The sequence below is a fragment of the Hyperolius riggenbachi genome, chromosome 10, assembly GCF_040937935.1.
Source record: "Hyperolius riggenbachi isolate aHypRig1 chromosome 10, aHypRig1.pri, whole genome shotgun sequence".
Classification (NCBI taxonomy): Eukaryota; Metazoa; Chordata; class Amphibia; order Anura; family Hyperoliidae; genus Hyperolius; species Hyperolius riggenbachi.
In genome coordinates, this window is record NC_090655.1 from 77,243,852 (window position 1) to 77,266,288 (window position 22,437).

General features: G+C 44.4%; 1 protein-coding gene across 5 annotated transcripts in view; it reads right to left on the reverse strand.

Moving 5' to 3' along the window:
- TACC2 (transforming acidic coiled-coil containing protein 2) overlaps positions 1–22,437 on the reverse strand; it is a 256,965-nt gene that overhangs the window by 55,908 nt on the left and 178,620 nt on the right. For all 5 annotated transcript variants that reach the window (XM_068259412.1, XM_068259413.1, XM_068259410.1 and 2 more), the window contains 2 exons: positions 13,350–13,513; positions 7,829–8,993 (listed from right to left, as the gene is read on the reverse strand). In XM_068259412.1, coding sequence (XP_068115513.1) covers positions 7,829–8,993; positions 13,350–13,513 — 1,329 coding nt within the window. The remainder of the gene's footprint in view (positions 1–7,828; positions 8,994–13,349; positions 13,514–22,437) is intronic.

A 22,437-nucleotide genomic window follows, 5' to 3' on the forward strand; every position in this document is an offset into this window, starting at 1 on the left:
AACTGCATTCGAGAGCATCCTGGGCATACATTCACAACTGCGCATTCCCAAGACAATCAGCTGCTACTCACAGCAGTGCGGGAACCCACGCAGAAAGTGTGTGTATGGACAGAGCATGTGCCCTGGAGATCCCGCCAGAACTACAAACAGGGGCTATAGTGCAAGACGGAGGGGAATTGGGTCTGGAGTACTTCCATATTATCGAGGTAAGTATAACTATTAACATATTTTTTTCCCCCTTAAGTTCACTTTAGGGGTACCGATAGCAATTTTTGTAATTACTTGTGTTATTTATTGGAATTGTTCAACTACTTGTTTTATTTATTGGTATTAACACACAAAAAGAGACCAGAATGATGTATTTTTTAAATCTGGAAAATATTACATCTTTCACCAGCGCTGCCTCTCCTTTCTAAACTGATTTTATGTATTTTATATACACTGTGCACCGCTGATAATTCTTTTGTAAGCTGCAACACACCTCAGTTGGGAGGTAGTCATTTGTTACCCCTAAAGAAAGTAAAAGGAGAGCGACCAATCAGTTCCTGTGTAGCAGACCTGGGGAAGGTTTTCTCCACGTAGGCTCTGACGGTGGTTGCAACCCACCATTATGAATATAAATGATAATTAAATACTTGCTAATTTGTCCAGAGATACTGCAGCATTGGGCTCCTGGTCTTTCTTCTTTTTTATAGAGAATTCTAGTAATCACTAGGATTAATCATCTTTGGAATGGTCAGTTGAGCTAAAGCAAGGCTGAGTGTCTGTCACAGTTGACACCTGATGTCATGAGGGAGGGCTCTAGACTTGAAATCAGGCTAACTTTGAAGCCTCCCCTGCCTTACCACTTCCTATATAGTAAGTAAGGGCTGGTTCACACGGACGTCTGCCGAGCTTTTGCTCGACGCAGCATTCAAGCGCTGGCATTTATACACCAGCGTTTAACCGCTAGCTTTTGAAGGCTTTTGGGAAACTTTCAAGGCTAGAGGTTCAGGTCTCTACACCAATTATTCGGCATTTACTGCCTCTGAAAGCTGCATGTTTTCGAGACCAGACGCGATGCCAGGATCCACCGCCAGGCTTTCATGAAAGCCTGCAAAAGCCAGCCCTAAACGCTCTCATTCACTTGAATGGGATGGCGGTAGATCTCAAAAAACGCCGCGTCTGAAACGCCGCATTTAACGCCCTAAAAGTGACACACATCTTTGAGAGAATTGATAAGAAGAGTGGACTCACGTCACCCAAGTTAATTTTGGTATTGTTTAGCGATGCTTAGAAGCCTACCATTGGAAGGTGTCCTCTCCACTGACCACATATCCCATTCCTCTGTATACATCTCAATAGGAAGGGAGCTGAATGGCAGCTTTGCCATGCCCTGCTCCAAAGATCTGTATAGGAGGTATAGTAAGTATCAGCTGGCAACATCATAAAACGGAATGCACTGCTGACCAAAGAGGTGATCAACCCATGCTGCAGTACAGCACGAGCCATGTGACCTTGCTCTTCTATATGGGAATACTCAGTAACGTGACCACACTCTTTTACATGAAAATGATGGTAGTTATCTTTCCTTTAACCCTTTAGCAGCCAATTTAGAGACTTGCAAGTGTCCCTGGCCAATTAATTTTAGCATACGTTTTTACTCCTTATTTGTTACATTTTCTGACTTCTAATTAGTACTGCTGTAATGTGTATGTATGACCACTTGTCACTAGGGGGCAGTGTGAGCCAATAACAGAGGACTTCTGCTTTCAGTTTCTATAAATTCTGCTAGCAGAAAGAGATCAAAGTATTCCAAGAATTTACAGCACAATGATTTCTGCCGACTGAGGTCAAAAGCAGTGGAGTTGGTAATGGGTTAAGAAAGACGGCAGTTATGTCAGATTGGGGATCGAGGCAGGTGAAGCAATTTTTTTTTCTGCAAAGGAGCTTTAATGCTACATTATTCTATCCTTTCCTAAAGAAAAACAGATATTTCTGCAGAGGTTACACCACAACAACAAACAGGAGATGATAAATGTACTGTGAAGAGCTGTGATCGCTTCAGACTGTCAGCCATATGCCGAAAATATCTGTTCCTCCTTTTTCTAAATTCCAGTGCACCTCATTGGTTGTTTGTGGCGAGCCTGATTACATTTACAAACATGCAGCCACTGTGACATATCCCCCTCATAGTGTACATTGTAGAAAACTGGAGCGTTTCAGACTCTGTAGGGCAATGAAGTGACGCATACTCACAAATGTAGAAAGTCAGGTACAAGCGCTTCCAAAGCAATGAACATGCATAAGCACTGCTGCAGCCAAGATGTCCTACTCCACACACAGAACCGTCACATTTCCAGAGTAAAGGTGGCCATACATTGGTTGATATGGCCAGCAGATAGATTCCTCTCCAATCACATTATCTGATCAGAGAGTGGATCTATCTGCTCGATTGCCTCCACACACTGCAAGCAGATTTTCAAGCGATTTCAGCATGAGTGTCTGCAGGAGATTTCTGCAAATCCTTTTACAGCCACGTCCCTGGCATTTGGCACCAGCGGGGATCGTCGGATGCCGGATACATGTGCTTGCCGGTTGCTTGAGCAACTGACCTAAAAGCACAAACCTCCCCCCTAAATACTCCCCGAGCCTCCAGCTACGACTATCAGCCTTCCTGCAAAACCTAGCCAGCTCCTAGCGGCTTCCCCCGTGCATGCAAGCCAGCGTGTCACTTGACTCATCAGGTCAGGTGACACGCTGACTTGCTGCTAGGAGCCCGGTAGGTGCTGCAGGAAGGCTGCTACATGTTGCTGGAAGCTCCGTAAGTATTTTAAAAGCCTCAAAAAACGCTAAAAGCAAAGTCCCAGTTATCCCTCAGGCATGCCGGTTACCTGAGACTACCGGTCGCCCAAGTTCCAGATAACGGGCACTTTGCTGTATCAAGGAAGGATCTGCTTATGCTGGTGCTGAGGCTTACTCTGGAGATACTCACAAATGTGCCACCACATACAGCCCATGTCTGGCAGGCGAAGCTCTATCTAACATGCCAGCACTGGCAGACATGAGGCAATCAGGATAAAATGGGAAAGAGGAAGTCAGCCGTGTGGAGTGAAAGCAGCAGGAAGGAGACACAACATGATACAGACAAGGGTGTGACTGAAGTGTGATTACTTACAAGAGAGAACAGACAGACACGACATCTTCAACCTTCCTATAGACACAGAGACAAAGAGACAGACAGACAGGCACAAGGCTGTGTATGCACTGTAATATACATTCTGTGTGCTGCCTCTAAACTTCTGTAAATGCAAAAGCATGTCAACAAACACCACGAAGGAGCTACTCTGGAAACCGATACAAGTCCACCCACGCTAGCCTGGGTGCTGGAAGCAGGTCTCCAGGCAAACAGCTAAACACACACCTTAAATACATAAATGTGAGCCAGGGGCGTAGCAATAGGGGTTGCAGAGGTAGCGGCCGCATCGGGGCCCCGAAGGGCCCTCCCTCAACTACAGTATTAGCTCTCTATTGGTCCTGCGCTCATAATAATCACTTCTATAGATACTATGAATAGTGGTAATCATTAACAAACTGTTCCCCACCCCCTTCTTGCACCTCTAACGCTGTAGTTTCCATTGGCAGGTATTGGTGCGCCGTAGCAATTGTTATGTATAGATTGCTGGGGGGGCCCCATTGTAAAACTTGCATCGGGGCCCAAAGCTCCTTAGCTACGCCACTGATGTGAGCTGTTTATAAGTGCAGCAAATAATATTGTAATTTCAGTGATGAGCTCTCTTGGCTGCTCCCCTACCTCATAACCCATTCCCTGGATGCTCAACCCCCCCCCCTCCAGTCACATGCATAGCTGCAAGTGCACACATGTGATGACATCATCGCATGCTGCACACTGGTCTGCCAGGCAGTATTAGTCAGAGATGGATGAAAATAAAATGGGGCTCTAGGCTAGTGACTTTGGCTCCTTCTGATGGTCCATTTGGTAACCTGAGATGGAAGTGGGTTCAGAGAAAGTGGCAGTTGGGGCACCTGACACCCACAAGACCCCATAATCCTGCTCTGCTACTAGTACTTCCGCTCTGCCCTCTGCACAAGTGCGTGTGGGCTGGAGGCATCATCAGGGAGGAGAGTGCAACAGGGAAAGTTCCTCAGGGACACAGAGAAGATGAGGGGCAGAGCCTAAGAGAAGAAGAAGACTTAAGCTTCTAAGGGTGGTTTTCATACTGTAACCTGCCAGCACCACTGCCCAACTCTGAATTGAACTTAGAGAATGCATGTTCAATGCTGCACGTTCAATTCTACTCTAAAGCTAAGTACCCACGGCCAGATGGATCGGGAATGTTCGCCGACAAACAATCGTTTCCCTGATCCATCTGGCCAAATCTGCAAGCATTGTTAGCACCCACATAAACAAACGATTGAGTAAACGATTGTTTACAACTGTGGCAAAATCCAAGAAAAGTCAATGAGGATCCTCTGCTATTTAATCCAGCATGGCGGTCGTTCAAAAACATGAAACACTAACAATTTTTCGTTAAGCAATGTTGTGCAATATCACGGAAAATTATTTGTCCCAGAAAATTGTTCTGAATAACTGCGTAGTGGGTGGGTGTGGGATTTAAGAAAAAACTCAAGATCTAGGCAGTTATTTCTTGTGATTATAACCCTTGTGGTCAGGGTTATATCCAGTGCTCACTTCCTATAACCACTGTCAGCAGGCACACAGCTTATGCTGGTGTGTGCATGGTGCACATGGATATCTATTGTAGCTCCCTTGTGGGATTAGTTTGAAGCACTATTTGTCCCAAGAGAAGTAGTCAGGATATGTGCTCCTAATCTTTTGATTGGTTGATGCACTGTATGCTTGCACTATGCATGCTATAGGGCCATTGTTAGGACTAGGGTTGATCAATGAGATGCACATTTTTGCTAAATAATGCAAATTTTATGCAAATGTATGCAGTTTGAAAATGGACCAATCAATTTAAATCCAGGTTTAAATTGATTGGTCCATTTTCAAACTGCATATATTTGCATAAAAATTAGCATAACTTTGCATTAACTTGGAAAAAATATGCATATCTGTCATCATCCTTAGTTAGGGCACATACAAATTTTGGGGAGTCTGTATGTGATTACACAAGAGAATGTATTGTGTTGTCATAAAGTCCCTGGGTTTTATCTGTAGCGATAGCACTGATACCTGGATGTTTGATTTGCATGAAGGTGTTTGCATCTGAATGTGCAAAGGGTTAATTGATTTTAATTTCTGCTCTATGGCTAGGTTTAAAGTGAATGTGCTGTGTATCAGTTGCCAGCCAGATGTGATGTGTACAGTACACAACGCAATGCTAAAAGCATTTTTAGTGCACAGTGGATCCACTGCCATCACACTGGGAAAGGCATGGAATCTGCTTGGCAGTGGATACCCCGGTGCAGTGCATTCACTGCAATATGTCATATTCGTTTGATGTGATCTCACACTGGGAGAGGCAGTGTCGGACTGGGAGCTGGAAAAGCTGAGGAAATCCACTCGCTGGCCAATCAGTCGTAATTAGGTGTTGCTGCTTACAGTGAAGACTTGCTACAGGTTTCTATTGGGAGTGATAACACAGGGTTACTGCTGCTTGGCCGGCAGGTGGATTTCCTCAGTTTTTCCACCTCCCAGTCCGACACTGGGGAGAGGGATTGTTGTGGTGTAAGCTAATCAGACTCCCCTGCACTGTCGTTCTGTTGGTCTAGAGGTGGTCATGTCCATTGTAGATCCAATGCGTGTTTTTCTCTATAGACACTAAGTCTGCAGCTGAGTGGATGCCTGCGTAGTAGAGAGATAATTTGCGCGTGAGGATGGGAGCTGAGGGCTATGGTAATGATAGCTATGTTACAGCACATCCCATATGGGGAGTGACATTTACATGTTTTTAATTATAGGTGGGTGGCAATGGATAACTCTACAGTGAAGGTACAATTATCCTTTAAGTATGCTATTCTGGGGCTGTAGTATGGCTCGCCACAATATGTCATTTCAGCAGAGCAAAATGCAAAGCGCAAAGCAACCAAAACGTCCTTGGAGATGATTTTAACTGCTGAATCAATGCTTTCCATGACCTGATAAACCCATTACTGTACAATGACTTGTGGGCAAGGTTAGCTGGTTACAGATAGGCGACAACACGATACAATGGAAATAGACTGCAACACAGAGGGGGCTGCACCGTACCCACCAGTCTCTCTGCACCCTAAAGAACAGACTACTAGTTCACACTGCAAGAGCTTTCTAAGCACTAGTGATTTGTAAAGCTCTTCCAATGCAATGCTATGAGCGCTGGTTCACACACTTTGCAGCTCAACAATTTGCGATCCTGGGGGGAGGGGGTGGGTGCAATGTGAAAGTAAAAGGGGAGGCCCAATCAAAGTTTTACCGTAAAATGCTAGTTGCTATTAAAGTGACAATCACGACCACGGCCCCTGGTTCTAACCTTCAGAGCTGCTATATAAACAATACAATGTCAGCACTACTGCTCATGCCCCGGTCATGGTAGACCAATGACACATTGGGGTATATCCAGGAAGCCATTTGCATTGGCTGTGCATGGCAGATTTAAAGGATACCCGAAGTGACATGTAACATGATTAGATAGACATGGGTATGTACAGTGCCTAGCACACAAATAACTATGCTGTTTTCCTTTTTTTTCTTTTTCTGTCTGAAACAGTTAAATATTAGGTATGTAAGTGGCCGACTCAGTCCTGACTCAGACAGGAAGTGACTACAGTGTGACCCTCACTGATAAGAAATTCCAACTCTGAAACATTTTCCTAGCAGAAAATGGCTTCTGAGAGCAAGAAAGATATAAAAGGGGGAATTTATTATCAGTGAGGGTCACACTGTAGTCACTTCCTGTCTGAGTCAGGACCGATTCATCCACTTACATACCTGATATTCAACTCTTTCAGACAGAGAAAGAAAAAAAGGAACACAGCATAGTTATTTTTGTGCTAGGCACTGTACATCTCATAATGTCACATGTCACTTTCGGTATCCTTTAACTGCGGTTTATTACCATGCCTATATTATTAAACCACAATATTGCTATCCCACGTTATAGTGTCCAATGATAGATCTGTCTCCATTATAATGTTCATGTCATAGTGCTGTCTCCATTATAGTTCCTTCACTACAAATGCTGCCCCTAGTGGAGGGTTCCCTTGGTTAGGGCTCCTTCCCATTACAGTACTTGCTCCCTTTCCCTACCTGCTGAGCTATAAGGACATTATACGGTAGTTACCTGTTTACCCACTCTTGCCTGCTACGCTCCAATCCTGACATCACAGGAACATGCTTAAAACATTCTGGCATTTGCTCGTATGCAAAATTACAAATCTTTACTGACAACATCCCTGTGTATTCCCAGTAACAATTACATTCAAAACAAGAACCTCCTGCATCTTAATATCTGTGCAGGAATGCATGCTGAGCCAGCAGCATATTGTATACTACAGAGCAGGGAAGCAGGGGAATACATAATATTCATCACAGCCAATTGCAATTTATTTCAGCAAGGTTCACACACTGCACAGGTAGAAACTTTATACCATCAACTGATCTGACCATATACAATGCAGCCATACCACCAAATGGAAGCATACCTTTACTTATAATATTGCTAAATTGATTTCAAATACCCCCATGATCAATAAGTCCTTGGAGATTCACTGCTGATCATCAAAACCTGGGGTTGACCAAGAAATAAGGAACTACTGGCAATTGTTTACCTATTCTGACATCTACTTTATGTATGTGGCATTTCGGAAGACAGATGTAACTTACGTTTTTAATGGGGTCTTCTTCTTCTTGGCTGGCTTATTGCTCTCTGCATTTTGTTCTACTTCATTTGTTGGTATCTCGAAGGAAGCTGCCATCTTTGCAGGAGATTCTGATCTCCGCACAATGGGAATTTCTTCCGCATTACAAGGTGTATCCTGCACTTTGACACTAGAAGAAAAAGGATTAAAGTTTGGATCATCCCACTTGTCCATATTATACGTATATGATCCTTTACCAATAGGAATATCATCAGCCTCGGGAAGAATAGAGCTGGAAGGTCCAGGTGGAGCATCAGGCTTTTCAACAGCCTTCTTGGGTTTGGGTTTTCGTAGAGGCATTTTGCCTGAGGGTTTCTTGCCTTTTCTTACAGGAGGCTGACCCTCCCGTGCCTCCTCTGAATAATCGAACTCCAGCCTCACTGATTGACCTACCACTGCAGGGCTTTCTGGTACTTCAGGACCTCCTGAGGTCACCTCAAGTTTCTGGTGGGTAGGCAATGGTGGAGAAACCCTTCCTGTCAATTCTACAGGCCAAGAGTCACTGAGAGGCACACTGGTAACACTGCTCAACTGGGGATCCTGGGATGGAACCTCTACTGAAGAGGAAGTGAAAGTTTCCGGTTCTCCTGTTAAAGGCAAGTCTGTATCAGTTTGAGGGGGCGACGAATCAGAGCAAACTTGATTTTTGGACTCATCAGTTTCCTGTGACTCTCCTGACAAATCCTTAGTGCCCTTCACGCTTTCAGCTTCTGTTTGCTTTTTAGGACTAGCCGCTGCCTTCTTCTTTAGAGGTGCAGGCCTTGTCTTCTTTGTCCTGCGCAGAGTACTACAAGCACTGTCAGATCCCCCTAGACCACCCAATCCTTCTTCAAGCTGGAAATCAGCAGCCTGTAAGCTGAGTGAGCGGGATAAAGTGTTTCGGCTGGCGGGTACAGAGTCTGTTGATTTGCGACGGGCTTTGAAGGAGGATTCGGAAGGTTCGGGACTTTTGACGGTTGTGTCAACGGTGGAAAAGTCCAAGTTGTATGCGCCGCTGCTTGCTATGGGCTTGTCCTCATCAAACCCTTGGGAAAATGAATGAGAAGGCCGGCGGAATGGGGAATCAAATGCTTCTTCCTTAGGCTCGGTCACATCAGCAGCTTCAACGCTCTCTGGAACAGGTACTGGAGCTAAACAAACAGAATACAATGCATTTTATTTATTATTTTTCCTCTAGTTAGGCTATTAAGGTCAGTTTGCGGTCTCCACCATAACAAAAAGTTGCACTGTTGTGAAATACACAAAGCAATATTTATATACGGAACTAAAAGTGTTTCTGTGGACAATATAAAACAATCACCCATAGGGAAAAAGCCTCATGTTAAAGGACCACTATCCCGAAAATCGTAAAATGTAAAATACATGTAAACACATACAAATAAGAAGTACGTTACTTACAGAGTAAATGAACCGTAAATTACTTTTCTCCTATGTTGCTGTCACTTATAGTAGGTAGTAGAAATCTGACAGAACCGACGGGTTTTGGACTAGCTCATCGCCTCATGGGGGATTCTCAGGGTTTTGTTTAGTTTCAAAAGCACTTTGTGAATGGCAGTTGCTCTGTCCAACTGCTAAAAAAGTGTGCAGCAAGCACAGAGGCTGGCCAGTATCTTTGTATAAATCCTTTTCAGGGAATGCCTTTATAAAGAACAAAAGCCTTGCTGAGAATCCCCCATGGAGAGGTGGGCTAGTTAAAAACCTGTCCGTTCTGTCAGATTTCTACTACCTACTGTAAGTGACAGCAACATAGGAATAAAGTAATTTATGGCTCATTTTGCACTGGAAGAAACATACTTATTTGTATATGTTTACATGTATTTTTAAATTTCACAATTTTTTGCGATAGCGGTCCTTTAACCTTTGTAGTAAGGCACCTCAGTCCTCATCTGCTTTACTCTAATCCCCAACCACAAATGCATTTTAAGTGGATGTTCATCCTGCAGCTTTAAAACTTAAGATAAGAGGGTAACAGTCAATCAAAGCCACTTCCATTACCTTCCCATAATACTTATTACTGTAAGAGTAAGGGCATGTCAGAAGATAGTCACTGCTGTTATTGAGGCAGAAGAGAAGAAGTGGATGAATGCCCGGGAACTTTAGCAGGGAGGCGGGTATGAGTATTAGCTTTTTAACCTTTAAAGCGGACCTGAACACAGAACATCCTCCCTGCTCTAAAAGGTACACAGCAGCATAATAACCTTTAAATAAAAAAACATTTCTTTGTTACAGTTGATACAAATCCTGTAGTAAATCTGCTTTCTTTCTACTTCCTGATTCATGGAAGCAGACATATTGTTAACACCCTGTGCTTTCAAATCAGCGTATCTGCCATTGGCAGTCAGGTGACACGGGGAGAGATCAAATTATAACTTGTGATTAGACACAGATGAGGGGAAAGTAGACAGGCTAAACTCTCTAAATCAGGGGACAGGAACCTTTTTGTCTGAGAGAGCTATAAACGCCACATATTTTAAAATGTAATTCCTTGAGAGCCATACAATATGTTTCAAACTGGGACAGTAGGGCTCACATCCCTGTTGCCATGGTGATGTGTATACAGTTGATCCGCTGGGCAGCGGAAGTGTCACGCACATCTTCAGCTTCTCTTGGTTTCAGCAAGATCAGCAAACTCCCTGACAGCCAGACAGAAGAAATACCGACTAACAACTTGTACAATTAGCTAGCTGACTTGGGGGTTGATTCACTTTGTATAACGAGATCCCTGCACTTTGGCCCAATAGGCTGCCTGTCAAGTGACAGGCAGCCTATTGGGCTAATCAGAGGGTGGAGATCTCGTTCTACAAAGTCACTTGACCTGACAGGGTCCGCGAGTAAGTTAGTAGTGCATGCTACAGCAGTAGCGTGCATTACTTTAACATTTTATTTGCGCTGCCACACTAAGCTGCCCTACTTGAGCAGTGTAGCTTAGTGAATCAACCCCTACTAATTTGTCTGTGAGCCAGATGTAGCCATCAAAAGAGCCATATCTGGCTCCCCCTGCTCTAAATCCATACAGGGTGCATTTCTCTAGGTTTTCCATCTGTCCTGTACAAGAGTTCAGGTCCACTTTAAGACCAGAGCAGACTGTGCCCTTTTAAGACATGCGATAGCTGTGATTGGCTCACAGCAATCATGCGGCCATAAGCCAATGAAATTGGCTCCTGTCTAACATACAGAAGCTCTGCTGTCAGTGTGACAGCAAAGCAAGCTGGTGCCATGACGTGGACAGCGGTGGGAACAAGCAGACAGCTCGGCAGTGGTGATTGAAATCCATGTCCTGGCAGGAATAACTGGACACAGATGGCATAGATTTCAATGACCACTGTCTGGAAGCGGTTTAAACAATGTCTAGAGTCTTTCTTTAAGGGATGTTAAAACGTTTCCATAAACAGTCAAATGCCAAAAAAAAAAAAAAAAAGAATTAATTATTTTAATACTGCATGTCTTCCTACTAAAAATACTCTCATAGCAACTCCTGCAGAAACTGGGGGCCATTTCATCAAATAAGCAAAGACAGCAATAAACACCTAGAAGAATTTCTAATCTTCTTGAAGCTTCATCAAAAAGACTTCTACTGCTATCTAAGCATGACTGGCATGTTATCTTCTTGTTTTGTGTCACAGGAAACAACGTATCAATGAGTAACCAAAACATTTACATAACTAGGGGCTAGTGCACATGGTTCCATATGTAATTCACTTTTGCCCCTGAATTTTCTCCTAGGTGATATTTTCACACCTAAATAAACTGTACGTGAGGAAATACTCAAAACTATTTTGATAGTACTTTTTCGTCTACTTTCTGGTATTTTTTCCATTGCAAAGTGCTGAAAAGTTACTGGTATTTGAAAAAGGATTTGAAAAATGATCTCCTAGGAGAAAATTCAGGAGAAAAGGTTATTTCCATAGACCCAATGGGCCTGTATTTAATTCACTTTTCTCATACGTTTTCTCCTAGGTGACATTTTTTACCTTCTGTTTAAAACTTTTTAGCACTTGAAAAAAATACCAAAAATAAATAATGGCACATTTCTGTGTGATATTTTACATAAATAAATAGGAGCGGTCAATTAAATTGAAAAATAGTGTTGGTGTTTGAATTTGGGATCCTGCATTCGGTAACGCACATTTTTGTGCCGGTTCCTCCTTCCAAGCCAGAAGAAGGGAGCATCGGAGTCACGTGACGCACGGTGTGAGTGACCTACCTGTGACCCTGTCCACTAACTTGGGTGCTGAAGTGACGTGTTCGGCATGTTTTAGCTTTCCGAATGAACGGTTCCAAATTCCAACACCAACACTATAGAAAAGGTGCCAAAGCATAGATGAAAAAACCGTCAAAATGATTCTGAGTAATATCTTGCTTGCTGGTTGCTTAACGTGAACCTGAGATGGTTCACTATCGCTAATTTATACTTAACCGGGGCTTCCTCCAGCCCCATGAGCAGTCCCTCACCATCCTCTTAGGGCCCTCCGTTCAGCCGGTACGACTCCCAGTAATGCGGCAGTCACGGGCTTCTGCCCATGAGCGGCTGGGCCACGCACACACCCCCATCATGCTCCCATCTCCTGGAGCATCCTGCGCTGGATGTTCCCGAAGTCAGAGGCACACGCGCGGCTGAGCTGCTCAGAAGCCCTCAACTGGTGGCGACTGATTAGATTACCGGGAGTTGTACTACCAGAACGGTGGGGCTGAAGAGGATTGCGAAGGAAGCCACAGTGCTTATGGGCCTGGAGGAAGCCCCCGGTAAGTATAAATTAGTGATAATGTACCATCTCTAGTACACTAAAAAGGGCATTTTATTGATAAGGTGTGAAAATATCTTGAGTTCAGTTCAATGTCAATTTAATATTAGTTTGTCTGCAGTTCATCTAAAGGTACGTACACACCTTTGGCTTGTTTCGCCCTTTTGGGATCAGCATCCGATCGCCTTGGGTGACATCACTGGGCTGTTCAGTACAGAGGCGTGTCAGCTGTGTAGCTGATGATGTGCTATGTTGCTATGCAGAGGGGGGGGGGGCAGAAGGACAACAGAGCGGGGTGTGACATCACACCATAGGTGGGGGAGCAGCGTCTTCAAAGAAGTTGGCCGTCTGTCGGGTGAGTTGATCTGCCGGGCAGATCGCTTGCAGGACGGGGGTTGACATAGATACGTTTGATTATTGGCTGAGGCGGTCATTATCGGCTGCCTAAGCCGACTTTAATCAAGTGTGTGTACGAGCCTTAATGTTTGATGTCAGTTGATCAGTTTGGGCTAATATACACAGATTGGCCTCTGCCCAACCCCAATTTACCATTCCCAAGTATAGCAAAGACATTAACTGAATGCAAAGCAAACTGAACTCAAGGGTCCATGAATGCTACCCCTATAAACGTTGGAGAGTCCAACCTTATTATCTGCAGATAACCTCACTAGGTATTATGGTCATTATTATTGCTATTTTGGTGGCATGAACAGTGAATGTAGATTGCATCTTCCTAGCACATACCTGGCTCTTCAGGCTTGGGAAGAAGGAGGAGAGGCTCCTCTTCTAGGCGTTGCTGAGGCTGCTGGTCCTGGACCTCTGGAAGGGCTGCTATAGCGACCGGAGGTGCAGACTTAACTGGCGTTGTAGACTCAGGAGTTTCAAAGGCTTCTTCCGAATCAGAGCTCCTGGGCAGAAAAAGAATCATGAGGTAAACATACAATGCATCACAGCAATGGTGCCAGCTGATAAGGCCATGTGTACAAATAAAACTTATATAATAGATCATATACAATGCAAATTACCCTGTGTTACAACCAATGAATCAGGCATGCTGCACGCAATGCCCCAGGCATGGATAAAATGACTTGGCATGAGGTATTGCTAAGAGACAAGCCTGAACAAACAGGAAAGAGGAACATTATGTATCTGAGTGAGGCAGACACGGATATTTAGAATAGCATGACGTGACTATCACCCCGGGGAAATATATGACTGTAATAAAAACAGGATTTATATCAAGCCAAACGGTCCAAGAGAAATAGCCTTCTCTATACAGGGACAGCTATACTATCCCAGGAGAAAAAAACACATATATAAGTAGATAAATTTTTTCGGACAATAAGACGCACTTTTTCTCCCCCAAAAGTGTGTGGGGGGGGGGGGGGGGGGGAAGTCAGTGCGTCTTATAGTCCGAATACTACTATTATGACCTGCGGATCCTTTCCCGTGTCCTGCCAGTCCTAGTATCTGCGTGTACTACGTGAAGCTGCAGCTTTCCTCAGGCTGTCTGCTGCTTTTATCACCGAGCTGTCCCTGTCTGTAATACATACAGTTGTCCGCACTGTCCCCCTCTGTAATACACACATTTGTCCGTGCTGTCCCAGAGTAAATACACACATTTGTCCGCGCTGTCCCACAGTAAATACACACATTTGTCCGCGCTGTCCACGAGTACATACATACAATTGTCCGCGCTGTCCCCTCCCGGTACTGCCGCAGCTGTCTTGTGAGAAAGTCCGCACAACTTTACCGATTACATACACATCGTTCCTCATGCTGTCCCCGCTTTCATCATCGTGCTGTCCCCGGGTACTGTCGCCAGGAAGTCCCGCTCAACTTGGCAGAGAGATGTACCAATCAGGCAGGGGGCGCTGGCCCCAATGGCCAATCACGCTGTCCACTGCTCCTGGTTCCTCTCTTGATAGGAAGCGCTGGTCCCGCGGGCGGGACCACCTCTCCGTCATTGGGGCCAATCACTGCAGAGCGCACAGTGATTGGCCCCAATGACGGTGATGAAGCGGGGACAGCATGAGGAACGATGTGCACGTAGTCGGTAAAGTTGTGCGGACTTTCTCACAAGACAGCTGTGGCAGTACCGGGAGGGGACAGCGCGGACAATTGTATGTATGTACTCGGGGACAGCGCGGACAAATGTGTGTATTTACTCTGGGACAGCGCGGACAAATGTGTGTATTTACTCTGGGACAGCGTGGACAAATGTGTGTATTTACTCTGGGACATACAAATGTATGTATTACAGACAGGGGGACAGTACGGACAACTGTATGTATTACAGACAGGGGGACAGCTCGGTGATAAAAGCAGCAGAGGAAAGCTGCAGCTTCACGTAGTACAGACAGATACTGGGACAGGCAAGACACAGGGAGACACCAGACACTGGGTCACGGAAGATACAGGTTTAGCAGACACTGGGATAATAGAGGAAGGGGGTCAGAAGACACAGAAAGACACCAGAGACACAAGGGGGACAGAGGAGAACACAGGGGACACATGAGGTACAAGTAAGGCACAAGGGGGACATAATCATTGTGGGGGGAAGGTCCATAATACGCCCCTGCACCATGGACGCAGCAGGTTTAGCATTTTATTTTTTTCTTCGGATTTTGCCCTCTAAACCTAGGTGCGTCTTATAGTCCGGAGCGTCTTATAGTCCGAAAAGTACAGTACTTGTTCTACGTACATAACATATGTATTGTACTGTCAACATTTTGATTTCAGTTATATAGTAAATAAAGAGAAAACTGTTTCCCAGGCATTTTCCATCGTTACTGCCTCTGACTGAAGCCAATCCTGATGTAATTTTCTCCCTTACTCTTTTATTCTCCTGCCTGAAATGGTGTATGCATTGCCTGCCCTCCTCCCCACTGAGCTTTGTTCTAAAAACTGCACTGTCATATCTAGCTTGCTTTGGAAACACATATGAGCACAGCGTAGGTCGTATTTCAGCAGCTGCTGCAGAGAGGTGAGGTGTATTTCCCTTCCCAGCATCCTGTCACACTGAACTGCCCTCAGCCAGTCAGTGAGGAGCAGAAATGTGGGAAGGGAGATAACCTGCTTCCCTCGCCCCGGCAATGTAACAGAATAGAGCAGGCTGACTGAGACAAGATTCATTACAGCAGAAACATTTATGATTATATAGGAGTGCTTGCAAGAAAGACTGTATGTAGACTACATAATAAACACAGAGCAGTGGGTAAATGGAATAATTTTACGTCTGACAATCCCGCTATATATAGTAGAGAGTATTATAGCGAGTAATATATAGAGCAGGCATGGGCAAACTCGGTCCTCCAACTGTTACGGAACTACAAGTCCCACAGTGCATTTGCCTTTATGAGTCATGACTGTGGCTGTCAGACTCCTGCAATGCACTGTGGGACTTGTAGTTCCTTAACAGCTGGAGGGGCAAGTTTGCCCATGCCTGATATAGAGAGTTAAGGTGCCCATACACTCGTCAGATTGGCAGCAGATAGATAAGGAAATGCATCTGATGATCTATCTGATGCGTTTTTAGAACATTTTTTTACCAGGATAGAATTCCAATAGATTTCAGTTTGAAATCTATTGAAATTCGATCTGATGGCATTTTTTTGCCATCAGATTTCCATTAAGGCCAATGCAAACTGATAAGCAATCTCATCAGATCGACCTAAATTTTCCACCCTGCCAGTTCGATGGAAATCCATCGAAATCGGCCATCGATCGGTCGATTGGCCAACCGATTTTCAATCGATCAATCGATCGATCGATCGGGATCGATCGGTCGGCTAGAAAATCGGCTGAGTGTATGGGCCCCTTAATAGTGGAGAGTAATCAGCTTTAGCTGTCCATGCACAAATGGATTACCACCCATGTAGGAGACAGATCGATCCTTCTGTAATCTGAATCTGATCAGAGAGTCCTTTGAGTCACTAAATCTATTTAAAATCTATCGCCCCCGCAGCGTTGTTGATCCACCATTATGAGTCACCAATTCACTGCTATGGGTCATAGATCTACCACTCCTTTTCCAATGTCCCCCAGGCCGATCGAGATTTTTCCTCTGGCTCAATCGAAAATTTTCGGTATAAGTCGTTGAAATAATGATCAATGCAGCATGAATTACCAAATCTGCTGGGTATCCGAGGGTGAAAATGAATGTGTGTACTGCATGCTTTAGATCAGACCTATATCCATCCATCACCAGCATTACTGTGTTCAAGAAACCGGGGGATAATTTTTTTTTTACAAACAGGGTTGAATTTCCTCTCATCAGAGACATGCCTACACTTAGCACATATGACTATGGTAGGGATTAGATTGTGAGCCCCTCTGAGGGACAGTCACTGACAAGACTATTTACTGTGTACTGTGCATAGAAAGATGTTGGCGCTATATAAATACTAAATAATAAAATAATTTGATATCAAGGATTGGGCTTTAATAACAGTATTTTCCTGTAAGTGGCACTGTGGGCAGGATTTCAAATCTCATGAACTACAGAACATGGAGGTCATTGATGTTGAGAATTTTTTTTTTTCATCCTCGAAAAAAGCCTTTAATATACATAACCATTCCCCCTAACTCACTCCAGATTAACAATAACAGCTTCAAGGGAATGATTTAAGATTAAACACACAGAACAATGATAAAAACACCAGCAAGCTTTTTATGACGGTAAGAAATAAACGTAATCCAGAACAGATCTGCTATGATACAATTAGGTGAGAAAATGCTAGACTCAGTATTTACAAGATAAAATGGTCCAGGACTTCCCATCTGTTGCTATGCACCCAGCATGGGGGAATTGCTTCAAAAACAGCTGAAGTCAGTTATTATGACAAAAAATGTAATATTACTGCAAACCAGGTCAGCTAATACAAAGAAGACTTTTAAATTGATTCTTGAACTTTAATAGGATCTCCAAAACTGGTTCGGTACCAATTATGGATCTCCCCTAACCCTCAGATGACTTCCACGGTTTCCTACAAAATTAAGATTATGCTACATTGGGTACCTTTACAACAGTACATATATCATCAGGTTTTGTTTTGTGCAGTGAAAATAGCATAATGAATAACATTTCTTATTTTTAAGAATATTTATTTATAGTTTATTTAGTCAGTGTTTGCCCAGTGTAAAATCTTTCCTCTCCCTGATTTACATTCTGACATTTATCACAGGCGGTGATGTCTTTAGTCAGGTGATCTCTGTGGAAGGAAACTGCTTGCTTGGCAGCTGAAAACTGCTGTCTGTGAACCATGTTGCATTGTGGGAAATAACAGCTAACTGTCAGGACCATAGGCATGACATCAAACTGTGGGAGGGGTTTTTACCACAATATCATCCACACAGACCCCCTGATGATCTATTTGAGAAAAAAGATTGGTAAAGATGCTGATTGGGATGAAGTTCAATCCTGGGTTAAAGTTCCTCTTTAAACGTATACCTGACTTGAGGCAAAGCTTCACAAGGTAAGCACAGAGTTCATGTTCATGCACCTAGCAGTAGCATAGAGCCAATTGTGCACTGCTTTTTTATCTGTGCATGAGCTGCTCCGAACTACTGCTCAAGCGCGGCCGCACATACACATACGCAGTGTAACGCGTCCGGCGGCAGAATGGTCCTGGGGGATCGGAGGGAGCGTCTGGAGCACACAGATAACTATGCTGTGTTCCATTTTTTCTTTCTCTGCTTGAAAGAGTTAAAAATCAGGTATGCAAGTGCCCGTTTCTGTCTGGGGCGGGACCAGGTCAGACTACAGCATAGCCCTGATAAGGAATTGCAACCATAAAACACTTTCCTGACAGTAAATTACTTTTGATAGCAGAAAAGAGATAAAAATGGTCAATAGTTCATAGATTTTAGCTCTGGCATGCTTCAATGAATGTGCCATTGAGAAGAGGTCAAACAGTAAAAACTTAAAAAGTAGATTTAAATTTAAAATAAAACTTTGGGATAACTAAAACAAAGTGTCATTTTTAGAAGAAGGAGGATAGATACAATTGTTTATCTCGTTAGTTTATTTTCACCTCGGATGTCCTTTAAGAATCGCACACCTGAAAGCAGCATACAGCCACAGCAGATATTTTATCATTCTGGATCAGTGATTCCCTGGACAGATGCTTTCCTATGAGCCTGTTTACAGTTATTTTTCATCATATTTGGGAATGACTGGTGTGATAACGAAGCCAACATTCCAAACCTGCAGGATAAATAGCGAATAACAGATGTGTTGCCATATTATATCAAATGGCACCACAAGCAGTGAGAACACCTTCAACCACCGGAGTGGATACAGTGCAATGGATATACTCTTCCATCGCCATGTGAACCTGGCCCTAACACAAACACCTATATGCAGGTTAACTGGCTGCTCCCCAAAAATGTCCCTCAATCGTGGTGAGGCCACAAGATTGTTAGCCACACCCAGAAACACTGAGGGAGTTTATTTGTTCTCCGTAAAGTGTCGCAGAACAAGTTTCTTTACTATAGGTATGTGTAAAATGGATAAATAATCAATAGGCAGCAATATTATAGTCACACAGGACAAGGCCGGCGCTACCATAGGGGCAAAGGGGGCAATTGCCCCAGGCCCCAGCATCCATAGGGGCCCCCAAGTTTCCCCCTCATCTACTAAATTATGTGGCCAAGCCCCACGCACTCCCTCCTTCCTCCACAGCATTGGGGAGGCAGTGAGGACAGGAACACACTCACCTTGTCCAAGTTCAAGGGCATACAGTTAGTATAATTAAACCTCCTGGAGGTTTGGGCGCAGGGTAAAGCCGAAAAATGGCTTACCTTGCTCCTGCGTCCCAGTGGCGTTAATTAATATTCCCCTAAAGGTCGCTGTGGATTGTGGGGAAAGATGTAATTCGGACGCCAGCTATTGCCACCAGTTTTTAAAGTAATTTAGGTGCTGTCTATTGAGGTGCCCAAATTACTGTCTGAGCGCCGCTATAGCCGTACTCCTATTACGGCCTATGGTGGCACTGGTTCAGCCAAAATTTCCATTGCTGTTCTTACAGCGCTCTTGTTCAGGGGGGAGCCCAGGCTACTTTTGCCTCAGGGCCCTATTGTAGCTAGAACCGGCCCTGACTGTAACGATCGGTGTCAGCACGCAGAGAGAATCTGATTATTGATGATCTGCAGAATCACTGATAATACAGATATATTGCTAACCTCTGGACACCTATAGGTATGTGGGTGTTTGGTGTAACAGTAGTACTTTGAGTAATGCACCTGCTGAGCAGATGATCATAGGCAGTAAAGGAATACTGCTCTTGAGGGCACAGGAACCTTCCAGCAGCCTGAGACTCTCCAAGGGGTGGAGTCAGGCTGGAGATAGGAAGGACCAGAGAGTGAGTGACACCTGAAGGTGGATGTCACTATCTGATCTGGAGACTATCTCTTAAGAGGAGAGATAGCTCTCGAGGTCGGGCACGCCTGGTCGGCAACACACGGACAGATAAAGTACAAAGACAGAAGGCTGATTCGGTATCCAAGGCAAGCAGGGTCTGGCAACGGAATATCAGATATGCGAGGTACCGAATCAGAGATCAAAGGGATAGTCAGGAAAGCAGTAAGTCATAACAGATATCAAACAATGCCTAGTCTGGGTGTGAGGTCCTTGGTCTCTACACCCTGGAACTAGTCTGATGGATAACAGATAGATAACACAAGTTCCCTAGTCAGGTGTGAGGTCCGTGGTCTCTACACCCTGGAACTAGTCTGAAGTATAACAGATGGATAACACAAGTTCCCTAGTCTGGGTGTGAGGTCCGTGGTCTCTACACCCTGGAACTAGTCTGAAGTATAACAGATGGATAACACAAGTTCCCTAGTCTGGGTGTGAGGTCCGTGGTCTCTACACCCTGGAACTAGTCTAAGCATAAGCAGAATAACAGTACAAGTAATCTGGCTCAGTGTGAATTCCCAGGTCCACCTGCTTCAAACACACTGTAGGATCTGACTAAGGTCTGAGTGCTTCCACGTAGTGTTCGCAACGGCAGACAACTTAAAGAGGAACTCCAGTGAAAATAATGTAATAAAAAAAGTGCTTCATTTTTACAATAATTATGTATACATGATTTAGTCAGTGTTTGCTCATTGTAAAATCTTTCCTCTCCCAGATTCACATTCTGACATGTTTTACATGGTGACATTGTTACTGTGGGCAGATTATGTAGCTGGTCTGGCTTTAACAGACAGCTGTAAGCAGCTATTTCCTGTCTGAACATTGTTACATTGTGGCAGTTTGCCCAGAGTACCGTACGGTACCAGAGCCTCTTGTGGGAGGGGTTTCAGCACAAAATCAGTCATACAGCGCCCCCTGATGGTCTGTTTGTGAAAATCATTATTTTTCTCATGTAAAAGTGGGTATCAGCTACTGATTGGGATAAAGTTCAATTCTTGGTCGGAGTTTCTCTTTAAGACTGGCCAGCAGTAACTATATATGGAGTAGTGCTCTCCGGCACCACCCCTAATTGATCAACCAATAGTAACCTGCTCTGGAGTCAGCTGATCGGCGTGATCAGCTGATCTCTCCTTGCCCAGTATAAGAGTTCTGCCTCTCAACGCGCGCGGGCGTATTCCTAAGCCTGTGTGCACCAACAGACTCAGCCAACCAGACACATGCTGCTGCGTGCAAACCGCCGTGCTGGACGCGGAACCAGCCGCCTTACTGTTGTTACACTTTCCGCGTTCTGCCCTGTTACCAGACGCACGCTGCCGCGTGCCAACTGCCGCATTGGACGCGGAATCCGCCGCCTCCTCAGCAGCACACGCGGCGGCTTTTCCGCGTTCTCTCACACTGACACAGGAAATACGCCATGGACCAGAACTGGCATAGACTCAAGTGAAGATTATCTGTAAAAAGCCTGTGCTGAAGCAATGAGCAGGCTGACAGACACAGCAAGCCATGTGAGAGATTATACGCTATCAGTGGTGACACAAGCAAGTCCCTGCCTGGTGCACTATGGTAATAGGAGATGTACATATTGGCTAAATTGCTTGAAGCCTGCACAAAATGCTAGGCCGTATTTCTGTAAAGATCATTTGTTTCCTGTACTTTACTTCATACAGTGAAAGCATGGTCTCTGAGGCTCTTTGAGGGAAACAGATAACATTACATGCTAGCATTGTAGCCACATACAGAATGTGCATCGGGAAGATAAAGACCCAGGAAGAGCAGATACATTATAAGGTTACTGGCCTCAGGGCTTAAAAGCAAACTAAGAAAGGGACAAAGAAAATAAACCTAAATGATCTAAACCTGGGAAGGTTTCCCATCACTATCCTGAGGGACATCAGACAGGACATACAAGATGCATAATAAACAGAGCAGAGATGTGGAGATGTTTGTGATGTACGGCCCTCAAAATGTGTTGCCCAAAGCAAATCATTTTATTTTTCAAGAACATATTAAAGAGGAGAAAAAAATGCATTCCTGCTGCTACTTTGCCATACACCAGTGTTTCCCTGTCTGTGAGATGTGTACCACTAAAAAAGAGGCAGTGGCTGAATAGTGTAATGGTTAAGGGCTCAGCCTCTGACACAGGCGGCCTGGGTTGGAATCTCGTCTCTTCCTGTTCAGTAAGCCAGCACCTATTCACTAAAGAGACCTTGGGCAAGACTCCCTAACACTTCTACTGCCTACTGAGCATGCCCTAGTGGCATGGATGGATCCTATAGATGACGGAATCAGACCCCAGGTACCCAAAAATTACTTTGATTCCGAATTCAACTCCACAGCCCTATCAGGGCTGCAGGATCGGTCTAAAAATCATTTGACTCCAACTCCACAGCTCTGAGCATAGATATTATTTGA